General features: G+C 47.1%; 1 protein-coding gene across 1 annotated transcript; it reads left to right on the forward strand.

Moving 5' to 3' along the window:
- The first annotated feature begins 12,664 nt into the window (after nt 1–12,664).
- On the forward strand, nt 12,665–16,140 carry LIAT1 (ligand of ATE1). Its single transcript, XM_047081718.1, is given in 3 exon segments — nt 12,665–12,752; nt 12,755–12,985; nt 15,677–16,140. Coding segments are annotated over 3 exon segments (783 nt in total).
- Nucleotides 16,141–21,293: the final 5,153 nt, after the last annotated feature.

Here is a 21,293-nt window from a genome sequence, read left to right on the forward strand (position 1 = left end):
GTAGTTACAGGAAGGGAAATACTCCAGGAGTATCCAAGCACCCACCTCTGGGCCAGGCTGAAATCTTCATTGGGTGACTGTGATTGCAAGGCAGAATCCTGAGGAAAATGCCCATAGTGCTAAGGCCTGGTGACAAGTGTCCCTCTCATTGGCTTCCACACATTGCACAAAATGTTCTGAAAATCATGTTTTCCAGAAATAAACGTCATCTCTAGAATCAGCCGGGAGTTGAGAATGTCTTATCACTGATACTGCACCCAGGCCATTTTGTTCAGAGAAATAAATATTGATCTGAATGACATGGACATGGGGGGCATGCAAGGGCACCTGGCTCTAGGGGTGTCAGGCAGACCAGGTTCAGACCAGGCCGCTGATGACAGAGTGGTGGTAAAACAAGAAAGTTTCTCTCTCTCCTTCTCCCTACCCCCCCCAAACAGATATAGATAGATATATAGATGATAGATAGATAGATAGATAGATAGATAGATGATAGGAGATAAATTTTTAAAAAGGGGGCACGTGAGTGGTTCAGTCTGTTGAGCATCCAACTCTTGACTTTGGCTCAGGTCATGACCTCATGGTTTGTGAGATCGAGCCCTGAGTGGGGCTCTGTGCTGACAGGGTGGAGCCTGCTTGGGATTCTCTATTTCTATCAGGAAAATTTTCTATCAGGAAAATGTAGGGCAAAGTGGGTGGGTAGGAGCAGGTAGGCAGTCAAGGTCAAATATTCACAGTCTTAGAGTGAACCACCGGCAGGGCCTTGCTGGCTCAGGGCAGTCCTTGCCTGAGGGGGTAGTTTCGGTTCCCATCAGGGGATGGTTTGCCTGCAGGGTCCTCCACCTAAGCCAAGAGACAAGATGGCGAGACGATAAACTATAAAGTTTGAAGCCAAAATGGAAGCAGCTGAAGACCTCTTTCATGAAGTTTAAAGCAAAGCAGAACAAAACAAAACACGACACTATACATGTGATGTTGGCAGGCCAGCTCTGGGGACCCGGGGGGGTCCCGCAGGACCAGCCCAGAGGGCCCTGGCTGAGCACAGGATGGAAATCAAATGCGAGACAGCAGAAGGTGAAGGCAGAGTTCATTGTACAGAGAGAGGGCAGGTATGGAGTGGGGCACTCAGAAAGGAAAGGACAGAGTCTTGCCTTTCTGTGTCGGGTCTGGGGGGTTTTATTGAGGATGGTGGTCTGGTGTGTCTGTCCTCTCAGGCATCCAGGAACTGGTTACGACAAAGACGGGAGCCCAGGTGTTACTCCACGGAGCTGGGGGACTCGATGTGGAGATGTGCAGTGCTGGTGGTCTGCAAAACACATGTGATAGCTTCTTCCTGACACCCTCGCATGGTCCTTCCTTAGACACGTTCTATCCTAAAGAAATCACTAACTCCTGGTCCCTTATAAGGACAACATACACTATTTGCATTCTCAGGTGTGTATAAAAGTGGGGGTGCAGGTCCTGGCAAGAACAGAAGCAGGAAAAGGAGCAAAAAGCAGGCTTTTATGCAGTCTTTCCATTTCCCTATCTCACGTGCTGCGCTAGGAACTATGTTCAAAGTTTTTCAAACTACTCATCTAATCCTCTCAACAACTCTAGGATGTGAGTACTCATAATCACAATTTAAAAGATAAGAAAACGGAGGCACAGAAAGGTCAAGTATTGCCCCAGGTCACACAGCAAGTAAGTAGCAGAACCAGGATTCAAATCCAAGCAATCTGGTTCCAGAGCCCATACAAGTAACCAGCACAGGACACAGCCAGCCAGGGTGGGACAGGTGGGTAGCTGGGGCCTTCCCACATCCCCCAGGTCTTCAGTCAGCCCCAAGCCGTTCTCCAAGCTCCTGGCATGATCACTGCCAGTTTCTCCCCCTGGAACCCCAGCTCCTACCTGGTCTAGGTCCAGGTCTGAAGATGGGTTTTTAAAATGCTAAAAACAGGAGATGGGAGGATGAGTCTTTCAGCCAACGCAGATCCCTGGGCCTTCCCACCCTTTTCTGTGCTGTATTTTGTCTGCTCTGGTGGCTAAACATAGCAGGAAGTCATGCAGTGAGCCTCATATAAGGTGGAAGATGGGAAGTGGAGAGGGAAAACTGTGGCCTGTGGGAAACCAGGGGGGGGGGCGGGTAAGACAAAAATCCATATGAGTCTACTTAGCCTAACACAACAAAGAACCACAGACTGGGGGGCTAAAACAACAGCATTTTACTTCCCACGTTTATTGAGGGCAGAAGTCCAAGATCAAGGTGCTGACAAGGTGGCTTCTCCTGAGGCCTCTCTCCTTGGCCGGTAGACAGCCCTCTTCCTGATGTGTCCTCACATGGTCGTCCCTCAGTGCATGCCTGTGTCCCAATTTCTTATAATTATGCCAGTCACATTGAACTAGGGCCCACTCTAATATCCTCATTTTTATTTATCACTGCTTTAAAGATCCTATCTCTAGGGGCGCCTGGGTGGCTCAGTCAGTTAAACATCCGACTTCAGCTCAGGTCATGATCTCATAGTTTGTGGGTTCGAGCCCCGCATTGGGCTCTGTGCTGACAGCTCAGAGCCTGGAGCCTGCTTCCAATTCTGTGTCTCCCTCTCTCTGCCCCTCCCATTTGCACATGCTCTCTCTCTCTCAAAAATAAATAAACTTTAAAAAAATGAAAAAAAAAGATCCTATCTCTAAATACACTCCCATTCTTCATTACTGGGGTTAGGACTTCAACATATAAATGGAGGCAACACAATTCAGCAGATACTAGGATCCTAAGGAAATGGATAGGCTGGAGCTGTGTGAGGTTTTGAATTGCTTAGGGAAAAAAAAAAAAAAAAAATATATATATATATATATATATATATATATATATATTTAAGTAGGCTCCATGCCCAAAGTGGGGCTTGAACTCATGACCCTGAGATCAAGAGTTCCACGCTCTACTGGCTGAGCCAGCCAGACAACCCTGCTTAGAAAATATTTTAGACAGGGGTACCCGGCTAGCTCTGTTGGAAGGGCATGTGAATCTTGATTTTGGGGTCATGAGTTCAAGCCCCACACTGGGTGTAGAGATTATTTAAGTAAATAAATAAAAGTAAAAACTTAAAAAATATTTTAGACATACTGAAAGGTATAAAGAATAATATAAACTATACGTATATGATTACCCACTACTCACCTGAAGAAATGCTCCTGGCTGGCTCAGTCGGTAGAGTATGGGACTCTTGATCATGGTCAAGATCTTCATCATGAGTTCAAGCCCCATGTTGGATGTATTTATTTATTTATTTGTAAATGTTTGAAAGAGAGCCCTCAAGCAGGGGAGGGGAGGGCAGAAAGAGAGAGAGAATCCCAAGCAGGCTCCGTGGCTCTATCCCACGACCCGTGAGATCATGACAAGAACCAAAATCAAGAGTCAGATGCTTAACAAACTGAGCCACCCAGGTGCACCAGGATGTAGAGATTACTTTAAAAAGAAAAAAAAAAAAGATGGGGCACTTGGATATGGTCCACTCAGCATGGACCCTGCTTGGGATTCTCTCTCTGTTTCTCTCTGTCCCTCCTGCACTCTCTTTCTCAAAATAAAGAAACTTTTTTTTAAAAAAATTTGAAAAGAGAAGAGAAATGAAATGTTTCCAATCCAGTGGAAGCTCTGCTTGTAACCTTCACAGTCATGATCATCTCCCAACCTCCAGAGGTAACCGTATCTAGAATTTAGTGTTTCCAGTTTCCCCGGTGTTCCTTTATACTTTTACTATATACCTGTGCATCCTAAAATGATATATAATATTGTCTTTTTATGCCTTCAACTTTATATAAATTGTAACATTCTCTATGTTTTTTAATTGAGGTGAAATTCACATAACATACAGTTCCCAGTATTAAAGTGTACAATGCAGTGGCATTTAGTGCATCCACAGTGTTGTGCAAACACCACTTCTCTCTAGTTCCAAAATTTTTCATCACACTAAAAGAAAACTCCACATCCATTAAGCAATTATTTTCCGTGTCCCCCTTCTTCCTCCCCACTGGCAACTACGGATCTGCTTTCTGTCTCTACAGAGTTGCTTCCCTGTGTTCTTTTGCAATGTTTTTGTTCAGCATTTCAGACATCCATCCATGTGGTCACCTTTGACCATTGTTTGCTTGTTTTTCATTCCCATAAAATAAAATCGATCCCATCATGGGACTCAAACACATTTTTCAAGTTCTTAGTTCTCACTCCTATTGATGAATTTATGGAACTTTAAAAAAAGTCATTTGAGGGGCACCTGGGTGGCTCAGTTGGCTGAGCATCCGACCCTTGATTTCGGGGCTCAGGTCATGATCCCAGGGTCATGAGATCAAGCCCAGAGTCCAGCTCCATGCTGAGTGTAGAGCCTGCTTAAGATTCTCTCTCTCTCTCTTTCTCTCTCCCCCTCTGCCCCTCTTCCCCCACCTCTCAAATTAAAAAAAGAAATCAGGGGCGCCTGGGTGGCGCAGTCGGTTAAGCGTCCGACTTCAGCCAGGTCACGATCTCGCGGTCTGTGAGTTCGAGCCCCGCGTCAGGCTCTGGGCTGATGGCTCAGAGCCTGGAGCCTGTTTCCGATTCTGTGTCTCCCTCTCTCTCTGCCCCTCCCCCGTTCATGCTCTGTCTCTCTCTGTCCCAAAAATAAATAAATAAATAAAACGTTGAAAAAAAGAAAAAAAAATTAAAAAAAAAAGAAATCATTTGAAAAATAAGTATTAAATGCATGTGGCCACAAAGTCAAGCATCACAAAAGAAAATAAGGTGAAACTGTCTTTTCCCCCCTTTCAAAGAGACAACCACTTTACCTGTTTTTTTTTTTAAGTTTATTTATTTATTTTGAGAGATAGTGTGCATGCACACCAGTAGGAGGAAAAGCAGAGACGGAGAGGGAGAGGGAGAATCCCAAGCAGGCTCCATGCTGTCGGCACAGCGCCCGACTTGGGGCTCAATCTTGGAACTGTGAGATCGTGACCCGAGGCAAAATCAAGAGTTAGACACTCAACCAACTGAGCCACCCAGGTGCCCCTATTTTTTTAAGTTTATTTATTTTTACTGATCTCTACACCCAATGTGGGGTTTGAACCCACAACCCCAAGATGGGAGTCGTACACTTCCCCAACTGAGCCAGCCAAGGCCCCCTGATAAGTAGTTACTGAGTGCTTGTTGTATGTAAAGCACTGTTTCAGGTTTTGGAGGTCCAGCAGTGAACAAAACAAAGCTCCCAGCTCGTATTCTAGCAGAGACAGACAGAGGAGGCACAAATAAACAACTAGATGTATATGTCAAAGGGCAGTAAGTGCTCTGAAAGAAAATAAAGGACCCTCAGGGACAGCAGTCAGGAAAGGCTTTCCTGATAAGGTAATATTTGAATTGTAGAGGATGAAACATCTTTTTCTTTCTATCCTCCAAGATTTGGTAGCTAGGACCTGTGAATTAAACTGATAGAAGACAGGTTAACAAGAGAATAAAAGTTTTAATTAGGTGCACACCAGAGTTTACATAGAAAAAATGTGACTCAGGAGGGTCCAGGTGCTTGAGACTTATATACCATCTGAGGCTAAACAAAGGAAAGGGGATTTTGGGCTTCTGTGTGGGAGGGAGTATGGGAAGGTGACCAGGAGAAGTATGGTAAGCAAGGGTTGCCTAGTAAGGTCTGTTATGTCTATTTCAGCCAGTGACTTCTCTGAATTAAGAGTTCACTTCTGGAATGGGAGAGGGAGACCTCTCAACAAATGTAAATTTCTTTTATAAATGTCAATTTCCTTTACAAGAGCTTTTTAGGGCTTTTCCTGTGTCTGCTAGTTCTCAATGGCCTTTAGCTCAAAATAAACCATATTCTAAAGAGATCTATTTGTGGGTGGCTTATTCTGGTACCCTTTGGAATAAAGGCAGGACATCTAGAGCAAGAATGTTCCGGGGGCAGCATGTGTAAAGACCCGAGCTGAGAGGTCTCAGCATGTTGAAGAAGCAGCAAGGAGCTCAGTGGGGCTGAAGGGAAGTGAGGGCGGGGGTAACAGGTGTTAGCAAACCATTTATGCTGCTCTGCACTTCTCCATGAGCACTCTCTTGGCCTCTGTCCCGAATTAGCCTAAATCAAACTGTCTCATTCTGTTTCAGAAGCTCCCAGGGACTCCACCATATGGATACAGTGCAATTTATATAACTGGTTGTAGGGTTTTTCCTCTAATTTTTTTTTTTTTTTTTTTAGATAACATGAGGTATGAAGCGTGTAAAAAAGAAAACCACAGGTCCAAAATGGTGGCACTTAGGCCAAGTCAGCTAACCAAGACTTAATACCTAACCTAACTGCAGTTTCAACCCCCCAGGAATGTAGCCTTTAACCAGGCCACATGGAATTTCCTAGTCAGTACTAGGAAATATACTGATAGACCCCTTCCTCCCGCCTTAGGAGGGCAATCTTGCCTAAACAATGCGTTTCTTGCTAATAATTTTCTTCCTTCCTTCCTTCCTTCCCTCCCTCCCTCCCTCCCTCCTTCCTTCCTTCCCTTCTCTTCCTTTCTCTTTCTCCTTTTTCCCTCCCTCTGTCTGCATTTAAAAACTTTTCTTTTCTTTAGCTCAGCTCAGTAGACATCTCTCTACTTACTAAATGGGATGCTGTCCAATTCACAAAGAGATTAATAAAACCAATTAGTTCTTCACATTTATTCAGTTGAATTTTTGTTATGTAACAAGTGAATATCAGGAAGCGGTCAGAGTGGGTTATAAAAGGAGGAAAGAAAAGAGCAGACCTGCTCTTAACAGTTGTAAAGCCCGGGGCAAGAGTGGAAATGGAGGCCCACATACCATATGTCTAAATATTAAAAGTTATAAATTAAATGAACATACTGTTAAATAAAATATGCACTATTTCTTACCTTCATAACAATCTGGAAAGCTAGATTTAAATTTAAAATCTCAGGGCCTTTGGGGTTCTGCACCCAGCCCGTGGTCTGCCCACTCTTCTTACCATTCCCGGCTCCATCCTGCACTGACAAGGTCCTGGAATGCATAGGTCTGGACACCTCAGTCAGCTTAGGAGTTTCCATCTATGCTGCCCTTGGCCTAGAGCTACTTGGGAGGATAGGGCCAGGGAAGAGGCCCAGATAGCCCCTACACATGGGCTGGGGCCATTTAGGCAATAAAGTCCAAGGTGCCAGGGACTCAGATGATGGGCTAAAAGGGTGGGGGAGGGCACCTGGATGGCTTAGTTGGCTAAGCATCTGACTCTTGGTTTTGACTCAGGTCATGATCTCACGGTTCGTGGGTTGGAGCCCCGCATCAGGCTCTGTGTTGACAGTGCAGAGCCTGCTTTGGATTCTCTCTCCCCCCCCCCCCTTACATGCATGCTGTCTCTCTTTCAAAATAAATAAACTAAAAAAAAAAAAAGGATGGGGGAGAGGGACAAGGTTAGCAGAACCACTTAATTCCACAGACTTCCTGCCCTTTAGGGAGACAGCTGGAGGACAGTCAGAACAGGGTCCTGTGAAGTACAAGACCCAGGGCAGGGTCTCCACTTGCCCAAGTCTAAGGCCGGTGCAGCTGAAGAGTAGAAACTGCCTAGTGGCCTTGGGGGGAAAAAACTAACAGCATGGAGAAAGTGGGCTGGGCAGGGCAGAGCAGAGAGTGGGAACCATCAGCCCAGCCAGCTGGAGGGACCCGGCTAAGCGGGTAGCAGGAAGGGATAAAGTCCCAAGCTCTCCAAGGCATGCCCACATCAGGGTTGGCCAAAGGGAAAACTTGACCCTTGTAAAGGAAGCTCAGCTCTTAACTGCTCAAAACAATACCAGCCACTGAGACCACAAGAAGAAAGTATAAACAAGGAAGCTGGAACAAGTAATGAAAATACTATCATCTCTTCTGTTGGTCAGTGAACATCATTGTAAAATCAACTGATCTCCTGCAAGAGATATAGAACTAGGAATGTGGATTTTGTCACCAGCAAGACCCCAAGACCTGACCCTTGCATGTACCCACTCACCTTTGTCCCACATTTCCTTAAGTCTTGTTTCCAGCATATTTTTCTTTAAGTAAACTCTAGCTCCAACATGGGGCTCAAACCCAAGACCCCAAGATCAAGAGTCACATGCTGTACTGATTGAACCAGGCACTCAATTTCCAGCTTGTCTTTTAACTCAGGCAAAAAATCCCACGGGCATAGCATCCCATGATAAAAACTGAAAGGACAGCCCTGACCACCCAGACTAGTCTGAGCTCAACCACGACTCAGAACTGTGCAGATGGGCCCTGGAGTAACCAACGGTTGTCTCTACCTCATTGTAATTCTAAAATATCCACCCAAGAAGGAGCTGAACTTCATTAACATCACGCACAATGCGTGCATAGGCACTTTTCCCTGACCTTATGCCCACCTCTACCTATAAGGACACAACTCCTCTTTCTGAATATTCATCCTACCCTAAACAAAAGAAACCCACATACTCGTGCTTGGGAAGTCACAGCTTCCCAAATTACAGTTTTGGAACTTATTCCCCTGATCTCCCTATTTGCTGCAAACAAAGTTTCCTTTCTCTGACACCTCGAGCTGGTGTAGTCTCTACCTGTAACTCACCAAGGAGGGAACTCACATTAGTTCAGTTACAATTTCAGGCCCAACATGGTAGCTAATTAACAGAGAGAGATGGAGCAAGTCACTTTGCATCTCTGATTCCTCATCAATCAAATTGGGATATACTTCCCCAATCTCTACTTGCAAGAGCTTTTTATGATTATACAACAGTATGTTCCTTTCCTGGATGTGAATTTTCTCTTTCAAAGCTGACTGGCTGGCTCAACATAACCTCTATGCAACCTTCACTAAAATCAGGAATCAGAATGGTCAAGCTGCCTCCTGCCAGATGAACATCCAGGCACGGAGGACCAGCTGAGAGGAAGACATGCCAGCCTTTCTTGGAAAGGAAGAGAAGCCAGCCTTTCCAAGCACCTGTCTACAAGCACCAGGGGGAATAGGGCAGAGTACCTGGAAAGCCAACCCTGACGTCTCTATTGGCAGGTGATCATTTGCACAAAGGATCTCTGTCATTTACATTTCACTTAACTCCTAGGGACAAAAGCAGACAGGCAAAAGGCAGATTCCAAACACTCGGTATGTAGAGTTGTGCTGGACACATTAGGGAGCTTGCCAGTGTCTGAGAGGACTAAGGACATACCTACAGAACAACAGAACAGTCCTTTACAGAGGAGTAATGTGTCCACACATGCCTGTGTGTGGGTCAGTACTAATGACCGTCATTACTGAGTAAAAGAGTGCCATGCCAAACCTGACAGATCTGATGCAATCCCCATCAAAATCCCAGCAGGCTGTTTTAAGGAAATAGACAAGATGATTTAAAAATGTGTATGGAAAAGCAAAAGCTCTGGAATAGTCAAAACAATCTTGAAAATGAACAGAGCTGGAAAACATACATGACCTGACATTGACATTTACTGTAAAGCTTACAATAACCAATTACAATAAAACTTACAATGCGGTATCAATGAGAGGAGAGACAAATAGATTGATGGAACAGAATAGAGTCCAGAAATGGATTCATACATATATGTTAGTTGATATTTAAAAAAAAAAATGCCAAGTCAAGTCAATGGGGAGAGAAATGTCTCTTCAATGAAAATTGCTGGGGAAAAAAAAAGAAAGAAAAGAAAATTGCTGAAAATATTGGAAATCCATTTGGAAAAAAAATGAACCCTGGAACCATAAAGCTTCTTGAAGAAAACAGAAGACTATCTTTGTGATTAGGAGTAAGGAAAGAAAAAAAAAAGGAGTAAGAGTAAGGAAAGACTCCTTGGGGAGGATATTAAAAGAAAAAAAAAACTGATAAAATGGCTTCACCAGCATTTTAAATGTCTGCTTTTTTTTTTTTTTAACGTTTATTTATTTTTGAGAGAGAGAGAGCACACGCCAGGGAGGGCCAGAGAGAGGGGGACAGAGGGTCCCAAGGAGGCTCCACACTGACAGCAGAAAGCCTGATGTGGTGCTCAAATTCACGAAGCGTGAGATCATGACCTGATCCAAAGTTGGACACTTAACCCATTGAGCCACGCAGGTGCCCCATAATGTCTGCTTATCAAAAGACACTAACAAGAAAATAATTGACAAGCTGCAGACCTGGAAAAATGTCTTTGCAGCCATAAAACTGAGAAAGGATTTATAGCCAAGACATGTAAAGAACTCTTACAAATCTACACTAAAAACATAAACATTCCAATTACAAAATGGGAAAAGACTTCAACAAACACTTTCACAAAGTAAGATACACAAATGGCCAATAAGCAGTTTAAAAAGTGCTCACTGGGGTTCCTGGGTGGCTCAGTCAGTTAAGCACCCGATTCTTGATTTCAGCTCAGGTCACGATCTCACAGTTTATGAGTTCCAGCCCCAAGTCGGGCTCTGTGTTGACAGCACGGAGCCCGCTTGAGACTCTCTGTCCCCCCCCTCTCTCTATGCCCCTCCCCTGCTCACGCTCTCTCTCCCCAAATAAAGAAAAACATTTAAAAAATTAAAAATTACTTCTGAGGGAAATGGCATTTACAACCACAGAGAAATACAACTTCATACACACTAGTGATGAGGGACCATAAGGCAAGCTGAGGGCAAAGCACAAGCTAGCACCTCCCTCCCCCCAGGTGGGAGGTGTGTGATATTCCTCAGGCACCCCGGCTGCCCAAGGACAAAGGAAAGGAAAGAAAACAGATCACAGTCATGCAGGACATGAGTCTCCATCAGTTTACAAATATCTCAGTAAATTACAAGAAAAAGGCAATCTTATCAGTAGCCTCATCTCCAGAAACCTATAGACTCAGTTTCCTGGAGCCCCAACATCCCCCTTCCATAGTGATGTGGGAACAAAGGCGAGAAGGAAATGGCAGGTAAAATTAAGTTTCCTTATAACCTGCTGCCCGTTGACAAACACTTGAGGCAAATACAGAGTAGAACACTTCTCTAGGAACGCCCTACCGTCCTAACGTTAATGTCTTACTAGAGGGAAAACAACCTTAGCTAGACAACAGCAAGGCCTCAGGCATCTTAGGCGTCCTCTTTAGTGTATCAAAGTCCCTCTGGAGGCCTCCCTTTTGTCTTTACCTCCCCCAATTCCATAGTATATAAGCAGTCACTCTACACGACACCAGCGCAGCTCTTTCTGCCCGCGGGTCCTGTCCCCGTGCTTTACTAAAATCACCTTTTTTCACCAAAGAAGTCTTCAAGAATTCTTTCTGAGTCATCAGCTCCGAACGCCACCACCCCCACCATCACCCCAAAACCTCATCACTAGAATGGCTAAAATAAAAAGACTGATGTGCCGGTTACCTATTGGTGCATATCTTATTACCCCAAAGCTTAGTTTGGTCGACAATTACAATCGTTTTGTCTCTTACAACTTCTTTGGGTCAGGAAGTCAGGATGGGCTTGGCTTCGTGATGCTGGCCTGGGCTGGGGGTGGGAGGCGGTCTGCTGTTGCAGTGAGACTACGGCTGGATGTGGAAAAGGGAGACTGGAGCAGCCGGGGCCTCTCTCTCTTCCTTCACATACTTTTACCGTCTCTCCATGTGGTCTAGTTTGGGCTTCTTCCCAGCATGGCAGCCTCAAGGTATCAGACTTCCTTCCAGGGGGCTGAGGTCTCCAAGGCTAACATGGATGCTGCTGATTACTTTGCACCACCTAGCCAAGAAGCCACAGCCGCACTTTCCTCCCATTCCATGGGTTACAAGTGAGTCAACCAACCCACCCACATTGAAGGGGCATGGACTTAGACTCTGTCTCTTGATGTGGAAGTGGTAGGAGGCTAGAAGAGCACAGGAGGATGAGAGATACTCTCGCACTCATTTTTGGAAAACAACCTGTGGTGGATAAGCTCGGCAAGAAAAGCAGATCACACCAGGCCTCGTAAGCCACACTAAAGTTCAGTCTTTTTTTGAGAGAGAGAGAGAGAGAGAGAGAGAGGGAGAGCGAGGGAGGAGCAGGCATAGGCAGGGGACAGAGGATCCCTGTGCTGACAGCAGGGAGCCAAGAGAGCCTGATGCGGGCTCGAACTGAGGAACTATGAGATCACGATCTCAGTCGAAGGCAGTCGCTCAACCGACCGAGCCACCCGGCCACCCCTAAAGTTCAGTCTTGCTAGGTATTGTGATGGGGGGCCCCCTGGAGGGTTTTAAGCAAGAGAGTGAAATTTAGCCAATTGTTTTGAAGAGTTCATTACAGCAGGTTGCGGATAAAGAATTTGTGAGGAGGGTTTGGATGCAGAGAGACCATTTAGGTGGGAGGTCCAGAAGTTCAAGTGCCAAGCATGACCGTGAGTCCAGCCTAGGTAAGGGCACAGAGAGAATGTCGGGGAAGGTTTCTGCCCGTCCAGCTGCTCTGTTCCAGGAGAACCATGGGGAAACAGGTTTGTTTGAGACGCGTTGGGCTTGCAAGGCCCGGGGGGACGTACCGAGACTGGAAGCTGGGAGATAAAAATTTAGTAAACAACCAACAGCATTTTAAAAGGCACAGAAGTGAACGTGTGCGTCAGCCCAAGCTTTAGAATCTCTCTCCTCCCCCCGGACTCACCGCGGACGGGGCCAAGGTCTCACACAGACTGAAAGGCGCATGCGCACGCCTACTCCCACGGGCGGTCCCTGGGCGGCAGCTTCCTGCTTGCGCACGCGCGATGTGCGGCGGTCGCCATGGAGACGCGTGGCCCTGGGCTGGCGCTTAGCTCCTGCGGCCGCGGGCTCGGCGGCCGCGGGTCTTGGGCTGCCCCAGGCGCAGGTGGCGGCCGGGAGGGCGGATGGACTGCCGCGGTGGGGCCGGGGCATCCGGGTACGGAGAAGAGGGCGAGGACGAAGACGAGGAGGAGGAGGAGGAGGAGGAGCGAGAAGGTGACACTGCGAGCTCGCAGAGGGCCAAACTGCCCCCCATAGCAGGCAACGCCTTAGAACTGAGCAAACAGAAGGTGAAGAAGAAAAGGAAGAAGAAGAAGACGAAAGGGTCGGGCAAGGGGGACGGTAAGAGGCGCAGCTAGCGCGGCAGCCTCAGCTCCCGTGCCAGAGTTTCTTTCTTCCTTTTTTTAAAATGTTTTAATTTACATGTGTTTATTTTTGAGAGACAGAATGAGACAGAGCATGAGCGGAGGAGGGGCAGAGAGAGGAGACACAGAATCTGAAGCAGGTTCCAGGCTCTGAGCTGACAGCACAGAGCCTGATGTGGGGCTCGAATCCACCAACCTCCAACCTCGGAGATCTTGACCTGAGCCGAAGTCAGACACTTCACCGACTGAGCCACCCAGGCGCCCCTCCCATGCCAGGGTTTCTTCTCCAAGGTCACCTCTCCCCACTCCTCACAGAGATCCCTCATCTACTTGCAGGACCACTTCAGACCAGAAACAGAAACTCGCCAGTCCCAAACAGAGGTCCTCCCACTTGACGCAACACGGTGATGCCCCAGCCCCACCCATAAAAACCATAGGTGTCCACAGAGACCCCGCATCCTGCATGGAGAATTCTCTACAGCCTTGGAGACCCTCTACCCCACAGAGATCCCCCACATAGCAGCATTATTCCCACAGAGGGTCCCAGCTCCACACAGCAACTCAGCTTTGCACGGACACCCTCTCAATTTCCTAATCCCTCAGCTGGAACTCAGAATCTTAAATATCCCCGCCTTGCCCACAGAAATTTCAAGCCCTCCTGCAGAGATCCCCTCATCTTCACACACACACACACACACACACACACACACACACACACACACACACACTTTCCCCAATCCTAAAATACTAAGACACTAAGTGACCAACATGCTCAGAAACGCAGGCTTTTTGCCTTCTGTCTCATGTGCTCAGGACACCTGCCCTAGATGTTAGACATCCTGTAAATACATATAAAGTATCTTTACTGCACAGACTGTCTTCTGCCCCCCCCCTTTGCCAGGGCCAGCCATCAGCCAGCCACACACACACCATCACACTAGTCACTGCTACATACTCTTATACTCCCCAACACCCTCAACAACAACCTCCTTATATCATTATAGTCACCAAATAAAACTCAAGTACAGATACCCCATCAGGCACAGCCTTTCCCAGTCTACACATACACATGGGTCCTCTGCTACACACACACATTCATAAACCCCACCCCACCCCAGACACTTCCTGCACGCATGTGACTCTACGCCCTCAGGTTCTCCAGCTTTATGGACACCTCTCATACATACACACAGCAACACATGCCACAATCCCACGGGCTACCTGTATCTCACAAATTTCCTCTCCCAGAACCGCCCATCCCCCCCAATTTCTCAACAGAGGCACTGAGCACCCACTTTATGGAGAGTGCAACCGTGACATGGAATGCACCTGCCTTTGTCACTTGTGTGGTCCCCCTCTGGGGACCGTCCTTGATCCTGGCACAGCAGCCCTGACCTGCAGCATGGTTAGTCCCTGGTTCAAGTTCCTGGGCCCTGGCCCGTTGGCCTGCAGAGCTGGTACCCCCTGGCAAGCTGGGGGCAGAAGGAGCGGCAGCCTTCCCCATGTCATCCTTGTATTTGGGGGAGGGAGCCACGGGAAGATTATAATGGCTCCTGCGGGTGGAATCTTCACAGAAAGGCAAGAAAGAAATTCTGGAGTTTAGGTCCAAAAGCCCCATGTGTATCTCCAAAACCAAACTGGGAAACTTCTTATCTTTTTGGCTTCGCTTCTGACTCGAGACGTTGTAATGGCATGTAACTCATACTGTCAGCAGGGGACACTGAGTTGTTTTTGAGGAGTAGGAAGATACAGAAATGCCCAGACAGGATATTTTTTTCTTATTTTCTCTTGTTTTGGGAGGGATTTCTGTCTCCCCAAAAGTAGAAGGATGAGCTGATGAAAGAGCCATAACTTACAGTATTTTATATGAGTATTCTACAATTCAGAAATGCTATTAATATAAGAAATATCAGCACAAGCCACAAAGCAGAAGTATTTCCCGGCTTGGCATGATATCGCTTTCCACAATCAGATGTAGGGAGCGTCTCTGTTGTTCTCATTTCTCCCATCATGAAGAAGTCTGCACTAGGGGTAGAGACTCCTGGAAGCGGAAGGTACCTCGATGTGCATGTGGAGCATGGTGGAAAGAACAGGGCACTGGGAGTCAGGCCTGTGTTCAAATCCTGGTCCTGCCACTCACTATGTGACGTTGCTTGAGTTAGACTTTTTTTTCTTATTTATTTATTTATTTATTTATTTAGAGAAAGAGCACGAGTAGGGGAGGGGCAGAGAGAGAGGGAGAGAGAGAATCCCGAGCAGGCTCTGTGCCCTCAGCACAGAGCCCAATACAGGGCTCGAACTCACATACCATGAGATCATGACCAGAGCCAAATCAAGGGTCGGACGCTTAACGGACTGAGCCACCCAGGTGCCCCCGTTAAGACTTCTGGAGTCTCAGTTTCCTCAGCTGGAAAATAGGACTGATAGACTTTATCCAGAGGACCTGGCCTACAGTATGTGCTGGATAAATGGTTCCTCCTCCCGGCAAAATGACCTGACGGAAAGCATAGAGCCAGTGCGTGTGTACAGGTTGGTGGGCTTGGCTAGCTGAGCTCTAGGTCCCCAGGGGCCTCCACCCCCTCACATCTTTGGTGACTCGGGCATCGCAACCGAGCAGGCAGAGGGCAGGCAGCAGGCTGACAATCGCTAACACCTTTCATCTGCTCAGCAGATAAACATCAGAGTCGAGGCCTGAAGAATCAGCAGCTGTCCTCATCCTTCCACGACATCTTAAGTCCCCGCAAAGATCCCGGCCCGAGGCCAGAGCGCAAGCAGGACAAAGCTGAAAGCAAGCCCACGCCCCCTTACTCCTCCACTCGAAGTCTCCGCTCTGTCGCTGAAATAGAAGAGCACCTCGCCAAGCAGGTCAACGAAAGCCTGCGTTGGGATGGAATTCTCGCCGACCCGGAGGCAGAGAAGGAAAGGATTCGCATATATAAATTGAACCGGAGGAAGCGGTACCGGCTCTTGGCCCTGAAGGGCCTCCACCCTGACCCGTGCGCCGAGGAGGACCCGGAGAGCCGACCCTACCTCCCGGAGACAGACAGTGGCCCCGACGGCAGGAGGGCCCACCACCCCGATCCCTTCTTCCGAGGCACCATCACACATTCTGACCTGGCTCTGCCAGAGTGACCATCCACCCCCGACACCGACCGGCTTGCGCGTTGTCCTCCGCACAGGTTTACCCGTTAGAAAAGAATAATAAAAAGAAATCGGACCTCCGTCGGAAGGAAGCGGATGTCTGGTGTGTCCGGCGGGTCGGCCTCTCTCCTTCCACCAGGGCGTCCGAATCGCCCGGGGGAACCGCAGTCCCTTAACCTCCGCAGTGTAATGGACAGAGTTGCTTCAGGATTTTTTGTTTCTTTCTCAGACAAGTTGGCATCTCTTTCTTACTTAATTTCTCGTCGCAGATGTCTGTCATCTTCCCCTCAGAAAGAGAAAGTGTGTAGATGATCTCAGTTCTAAATCTTAAGCTAATTTAACGGGTAAAACACAGCATGCTTCTCTGGGCCCGAGAAAAGTGCCTCAAATATCCTGGAGCCTTTTTTTTTTTTTTTTTTTTTTAAATTACACACACTCCCTGCCCTGATGTGGTTGTCAAAATAACTGAGTTCCAGAACTCCAACCCTGGGAGATAATTATGAGAAGTCTCAAAAGGAATATTGCTTCTCTTCTAAATATGGTCCTCCCAGAGAGCAAATTGCTGGTTGCCAGAGGGGAAGGGGTGGGGGCAGGGGGGAAATGGGTAAAGGGGCCCAACTGCTCAGTGATGGATGGTAAGCACACTTGTGGTGGTGATCACCTTGTCGTGTGCGCAAATACTGAATTATAATGTACACCTGGAACGCCGTAATGTTATATACCAATTTTATCTCACTTAAAAAAAAAAAAATATATATATATATAGTCCTCTAATCCCTTAAAACGGGATTTTAAGCAAAGTTCTGGAGGATTAAAAAGACCTTACTATGCTACTTGTCCTAAATTAATATCCTTCCCTCGCACGAGTATTTATTGAGTGAGGGCCATGTGTTGGGTTAGTTTGGGTTTTCCAGAAGCAGACCCCGAGACAAAGACCCAAATGCAACTAGATTATTTGGGGCGTAAAGGAAAGGTCAGCAGAGAAGGAACAGGAGGGAAAGACCATCAGTCCAGGGACACTGTTAAACCAGTTTCCATACTGGGTAACTGGAGCTTATCCAGTCCGAGAGTGAGGGAGCTGGGCTGTTATACTGCCCATAGGCATTGGCTGAGGTGTGGTGCTGGGGGGGGGGTGTTAATTTCCTGTCATTTCCAGCCTGCCAAAGGTGTGGGCCTTGAGGCCTACTTCTTTTGGGGGCACGGGGATCACCCTCAGGCACAAAGATGCAGACCTCGCGAGGGGTCCAAGGGATAGGGTAGTTTCTATGCAGCATAGTGTAGGGCCCAAGAGGGTCAGAGCAGAGGTCTAAGATCAGGTCCCTGCCTTCTGAGGAATTAAAGACCTGCAGTGTACTCAGGAAACGTTGAAAGCCAATACAAAACATCACAATGCCTTTTTGAAAGTTAAGCACAAGTGGTCATCTTGGTCCCTGTTAGTCCCAGCTGACCGAGCAGCCTTCTTCCTGCCTTAAACGGCTGCTTACAGAGTTTTCACGTTTGGAAGAGGCCTGTCCTCCCCTGTCCTCCTGGCAGGGGCCCTCGAGCAGACAGCAATGGCCCTCTCTGCGTGGCCATCCAGGTTGAAGGGCAACCATGGAATCACGTGAAGGGAACGTGGGCTTTGGCGCGGCCCCAAGGGGAGGAGGACAGGGGACGTGTGTTAATGCTCAGCCACAGGACCTTGCCCGACACCCCAGTGCTCAAGGTGAAGACAGCAGAGGGTGGAAAGCTGGGCTGCACCTCCCGTGGTCTTCGGGTCAGCCACAGTGTGCCTGAGGGAGTGCGGCACACGGAAGGGTCTGTGGCCTCAGGATGTCTTGGTCGCTTTGCATTAGAGCTTTCTTTCCGTGGGTGGTGAGAGTGGGGATGGCCTGTGGTCACCTTTCTGCTATGAGACAGTCTGGCATAGTGGTGGAAATGATGAGTTCTGACGTCAGAGCTGAATTTCTCTCTTTCCCACTATATGTGCGGGCTGTGTCACCTCGGGCACACGGAATGGCCTCTCCAAGCATGAGTCACTGTATCTGGAAAGAGGGATGCAGATACCTACCTCAGTGCCATGAGAATCACATGCGATAATTGCGTAGGGCATTTGGCATAGCGCCTTGCCCCCTGGGAAGCACGCAATCCATAGTAAGAGTTTTGGCGATGATGTTTTGGGCCGGGGTAACTCCGCAGCTGTTGGAGAGACGGGCCTGGTGCTGGTGTAGAGCTCACCTCATCAAAGAGCGAGCTTCACAAAGAAATGGGGATTCAGTGGCTGGCCAATTCAAAGAAGCCACAAAACAAATTCCTGGGGCGCAGCCAAGAGGGAATGTGGGAGGAGTGAAGCCAGGGTCTCAGAGTCTGGTGTTTGGGGGGCCTTGGGGCCGAACAAAAAAGTGCCTACTTGGAACTTGGAACCTTTTTATTACGAAGTGGTTTTCCATCTTGTGAATATATGCCACAGACATTTCAGTCACTGTGAAATGGACACATTGCAGTTACCTCATATGGCTCTTGTGAATAAAACTGTCATGAGTGTGCTCCTTTTTGGACACGTTTTCATTTCTCTTGGATAACTATCTCCTGGTATTTTGTTGTGGTTTTATTTGGCATTTCCCTGACATCTAATGATGTTGAACACCTTTTCGTGTGCTCATTTTGCATCCATGTATCTGCCTTTGTGAAGTGTCCGTTCAAGTCCCTTGCGCATTTAAAAAATATGTATGTATTTTTAATGTTTATTTTTGAGAGAGAGAGAGAGAGCGTGTGAGCAGGGGAAGGGCAGAGAGAGAAAGAGAGAGAATCCCAAGCAGGCTCCACACTGCCAGTGCAGAGCCCGACGTGGGGCTTGAACCCACAAACCGTGAGATCATGACCTGAGCTGAAATCAAGAGTTGGATGCTCAGCCGAATGAACCATCCAAGTGCCCCCATCGCCCATTTTTAACAGGGTTGTTCATCTTTCAATGTTGACTTGTAGGAGCTCTTTGTATATTCTGGATATAAATCCTTTGTCAGATGTAAATTTTTTTTTGTCTGGATTACCTTTTATTTTCTTAAAGGAGTCTTTGAAGAACAGAAGTTTATATAGAGTTTGATGTATCTTTTCTTCAGATTTTCTATTTCATTGTGTCAATTTGGTAAGATAAGTTTGTCAAAGGAATTTCCCCTTTTTAACTAAGCTGTCAAATTCATTGGCATAAAGTTGTTCCTAATATTACCTTAGTATACTTTCGGTGCCTGTGAGATCTGTGTGCAAGTCATGGCATTGGTAATTTGTGCTATTTCTCGATCAATCTACGAGTGGGAACTGCCCCACACAGTTACTGATAATTGGGGTTACTGCAGGGTCCCCTTTTTGTTCTTTTAGCCTGCTGACACCTGTGTGGTCAATCCTCTGTATGAAATCCCCTCTGCTTGGGGCACCTGGGTGGCGCAGTCGGTTAGGCGTCCGACTTCAGCCGGGTCACGATCTCGTGGTCCGGGAGTTCGAGCCCCGCATCAGGCTCTGGGCTGATGGCTCAGAGCCTGGAGCCTGTTTCCGATTCTGTGTCTCCCTCTCTCTCTGCCCCTCCCCCATTCATGCTCTGTCTCTCTCTGTCCCAAAAATAAATAAAAACGTTGAAAAAAAAATTTAAAAAAAAGAAATCCCCTCTGCTGGAAATATCTAGTATGATTTGGGCCTTGCTGACTGGACTCTGATTGTCATACATGGTTTATACCAGCATTTCTTAAAGTGCATTTCAAAAAACATTAGTGCTATGTTTTTTAGTCCTTCATTAGTCCATGAAATGCTTATGGGTCCTCTGGTCCAATGAGTTTAGAATATTCTGCAAACTAGATTTTCCCTATTGAAGATTCTCCATCCACATTAACATATTAAAGGCTAGGGTAGTTTATTGCACAGCAAATATTTACTCCTCCCACATTCATGGGGGAAGTATGGTTCCCTGACCCACTGATGTTAGGTTTGACCATGCAACTTGCTTTGGCCAATAGAACATGCATGGAAGTGATTGGGTGGCAGTTCCTAGTGTAAACTTTAAGAGGTTTTGTATGTTTCTACTTGCTCCTCTGGGATCTTTTGACCTCTTGCATGAGAAGAATGTGCCCCAGATAATCTCTCTAGCCTGCTTCAGAGACAAGTGGAATGAACCTGAACTCAACACCTGACCTTGGGCAGAACTGCCCTATCAGGCCTATAAACTTTTACACAAGAAATTAATGCTGCTGTGTGCCACTGCAATTTTGTGGCTGGTAAGCAGCAAAAGCTGACTAATGCAGGTGTTCTAAACACTAGCGGTTTGGTTTTGTTTTGATATTTATTTATTTTTGAGACAGAGAGAGACAGAGTGGTAGTGGGGGAGGGGCGGAGAGAGAGGGAGACACAGAATCCGAAACAGGCTCCAGGCTCTGAGCTCTCAGCACAGAGCCTGATGAAGGGCTCAAACCCATGAACTGTGAAACCATGACCTGAGCCGAAGTCAGGTGCTTAACCAACTGAGCCACCCAGGTGCCCCACTAATGTGGGTGTTCTAAAGAGCCCTGCAATGAACATATTTGGTATTTTCAGCTTTTCATTTTCCCAAACTTATTTTTTTTTAATGTTTAATTCATTTATTTTGAGAGAGAGAGAGCAGTAGAGGGGCAGAGAGAGACAGAGAGAAAGAATCCTAAGCAGGCTCCATGCTGTCGGCATTGACAAGAGCCCAGTGTGGGACTCGATCTCATGAACTGTGAGATGATGACCTGAGCTGAAGCCAAGAGTTGGACGCTTAACTGACTGAGCCACCCAGCACGCCTTCCCAAACTTATTTGATCATAGAACCTCCTTTTGGTCCATAGAAAGAACTCTGGGAAGTAGTGTTATGCACAAAACACTTTGTAGTGATTATACTCTAAAACAAAATTATTAGAATTTAATTTTGAGGGTCACCTGGGTGGCTCAGTCAGTTAAGTGTCTAACTTCGGCTCAGGTCACGATCTCACGGTTCACGGGTATGAGCCCCGCGTCGGGCTCTGTGCTGACGGCTCAGAGCCTGGAGCCTGCTTCAGATTCTGTGTCTCCCTCTCTCTCTGTCCCTCCCCTGCTTGCACTCTGTCTCTCTCTCTCTCTCTTTCTCTCAAAAATAAATAAAACATTAAAAAATTTTTGAAAAG

The sequence above is a fragment of the Lynx rufus genome, unplaced genomic scaffold, assembly GCF_022079265.1.
Source record: "Lynx rufus isolate CCGP_SWC_20201006 ecotype Redwood Valley unplaced genomic scaffold, mLynRuf1.p SCAF_18, whole genome shotgun sequence".
NCBI lineage: Eukaryota > Metazoa > Chordata > Mammalia > Carnivora > Felidae > Lynx > Lynx rufus.